Source organism: Manacus candei, unplaced genomic scaffold, assembly GCF_025592945.1.
Source record: "Manacus candei isolate 608988 ecotype Guabito, Panama unplaced genomic scaffold, ASM2559294v1 h1tg000049l, whole genome shotgun sequence".
Taxonomy (NCBI): Eukaryota; Metazoa; Chordata; class Aves; order Passeriformes; family Pipridae; genus Manacus; species Manacus candei.
Window position 1 is genome coordinate 20,205,605 of NW_026138097.1, and position 2,636 is coordinate 20,208,240.

General features: G+C 42.3%; 1 protein-coding gene across 1 annotated transcript; it reads right to left on the reverse strand.

Annotated features, from left to right (window-relative positions):
• Positions 1-672: 672 nt before the first annotated feature.
• MC4R (melanocortin 4 receptor) lies at positions 673-2,348 on the reverse strand. Its single transcript, XM_051799413.1, has 2 exons — positions 2,182-2,348; positions 673-2,037 (listed from the first exon to the last, which is right to left on the reverse strand). Exon 2 carries the CDS (start codon positions 1,951-1,953, stop codon positions 958-960), a length of 996 nt encoding a protein of 331 aa, XP_051655373.1. The 5' UTR covers positions 1,954-2,037; positions 2,182-2,348; the 3' UTR covers positions 673-957.
• Between the last annotated feature and the right edge of the window lie 288 nt (positions 2,349-2,636).

A 2,636-nucleotide genomic window follows, 5' to 3' on the forward strand; every position in this document is an offset into this window, starting at 1 on the left:
GCAGAGGGCAGTTTGTTTCCAACAAGGATGTATTTTTTCTGAAGCACAGAGTCCTTGTTCCCCACAGCACCTCAGAGTAAGGACTGAATGTTCAAAATGAAGTTCTGACTTTGTCAGGTAAATCTCTCAGTGAATCTTTACACTGGTGCTGGCACTATCAAAGATAATACTGTATCTGCCTCATGGCTGAATGGAGGGTGCTAGGCTACCTGGATGCCAGTGTTACCAATATATCCAGGGCTGACTGATGCTCCAGGGAGCAATTTAAAGTTTGCAAAAAAGTAGTCTCAGACATACAGCAGTCATCACCTGGAAAACAAAACCCATCCAGAATCCCAAGCATTCAACTGTCCGTGTAGCAAGTGTTTGAAAAATCTTGTTGCTGTGGGCAATAACTGTAACAAAGAACAGAATTGCTGCTGTGGAGTAGAACAAAAAGAGTTCAAAATTAATAAATACAAATTGTTGGTTTTACTAACCTTTCTGAAAAATTTGCTTTCTAATTTCAGAGAACCTCTAATCCACTATTATAAAAGTATATGCTCTATTTTAAGATGTATATAATGTAGCTATAATTGCTTCAATAGAATAAGAAAGAGTATCAGTCAATACATACTGTAAGTCAGGCAAGTTATTTATTTTTTCAGCAGTTGAAATATACAGCTGCTTGTGTTTGTTGGTATTTCACATAAATCATTACATTTATTTGCTTCTTACAAACTGCAATGGAGTGCTACTTCTCTTTCCAGCTAAATAAATTACAAACTGTAGACATCACAAACATTTTTAAGAAATATTAATTACATGCGAATGGGATACAAGAATGAGAGAGAGGGGAGACAGAAAGAGGTGCTCACTCTCAAAGGTTTAAAGCAAATTCTGCTGAGAAAGAGGATCTGAAGGCTTGGAAATCTGTGCTGCATGTTGTGTACACAGTAACATATCCATCCATTTGGTTTAATATTTGCCAGGGAAATCACAAAGCCCTCTCAGGCTACAGCAGCATATAATCTCCTTGAATGTTTTCCTGAGCTCCTGACTCCTGAATGCATAGATTAGTGGATCAATGATGGAATTGCACATGATGAGGATCAGGTAGAAGTTAAAGTGGGACATGAAGCATACACAGTAAGGGTTGTAGGGGCAGGAGATGTAGAAAATCAGGTGCAGGAAAAATGGAGCCCAGCACACAACAAAAACTCCAATCAGGATGGTGAGAGTGATGGCCCCTTTCATGTTGGCCCCTTGGCGAATAGGGCCAGTCCCTGGAAGAACAGCAATCTTTTTTATATGCATCCGAGCCATCATAAACATGTGGACATAGAGGGATGCCATGAGAATGAGCATAGTGAAGAACATGCTAATAAGGCAGATGATGACAACGCTGCTGTCAGAGTAAATGATGAACAAAATGCCTGAGACCGTGCAAGCAGCCCAGATGCATGTTATGATAACACCTACACGTTTCACTGTCATGATATTATGGTACTGGAGGGCATAAAAGATAGTAAAGTACCTGTCCACTGCTATTGAGAGAAGACTGCAAATTGATGCAAGCAAGGAACTGCAAATCACTGAGTCAATGACATTGTCAATGTTTATGGTAAAGCTCTGTGCATCTGTGTCTGTGTTGTTTAGCAGCGTGATGACAATGGTTTCTGATCCATTAGATACACTCACTAGCATGTCAGCCACTGCCAAGCTACAGATGAAGAAATACATGGGTGAATGGAGGTTCTTGTTCTTGGCTATTGCCACAATGACCAAGACGTTCTCCAGCAAGCTGATGATGCCCAGAGTCACAAACACTTCAGGGGATACAAAGAGTTGCTCGTAGCAGCCTCCCGAGGAGTGGCCCTTTGCATTTGGCTCGCTGGCACCTCCGTGCGGTCTGTAGCTGTGGTTCCAAAAATGGAGAGGCTGGAGTGTCCCACGATGCTGGGTGAAATTCATCTTATGGAGTTCCCCTTTCAACTTCCTGCTTTTAAAACTCCTGTTCCTTTTGCATTCCTCTGAAAACCTTCTTTGGTTTTTCAACTTGGGAAAAAAAGAAAAATAAGCTAGGACCAAGGCAGATAGCAGTTCAGAACACTTTGACTACTCTGGAAAAATCAGGTTTCAGACTCAGAAATATTGGTTTACACTCTCACAGATGCAGTTTCTGATCATCTTCACATTTACCTTGGTGATTTATGTCACAGAGTCCCAACAGTCTTTATGTTTGCATCAGATTCTCCCCTGTGGTCAGCTCCTGTTTAGTTCACTGGTATGCTGCAAGGCTTTTTTGTTCCTTTCCATTAAAGAGAGGTGAGCACAAAATGCCCAAGTGACTGCTGCAGAGCAGGAACTGATTCCAAACTGCAAGCACCACTCTCGCTCTCAGACAGCGCATGCCGGCTGCCTGTTTTACGGTGTGTGGAAGAGACAAATATTCAGGGCACTCTCCGCCTCTGCTTTGCCTTCCAGCCAATGGGACTCAGGAGCTGCAGAAAGTGGAGGGGCTGCTGATTTCGAGCCTCTCTGAAACATCACACGGCACAGTAGCTTCAGATGCAGCACAAGCTACAAGTAGCTACAGAAATGCAGACAGGCTACCAGAGATTAGTTTCCCTTCTTTAACTTCTCAGAATAATGTT

Bases quoted from the DNA above. Each gene is read 5' to 3' on its own strand.
- MC4R (XM_051799413.1), bottom strand. From the start codon at position 1,953: ATGAATTTCACCCAGCATCGTGGGACACTCCAGCCTCTCCATTTTTGG.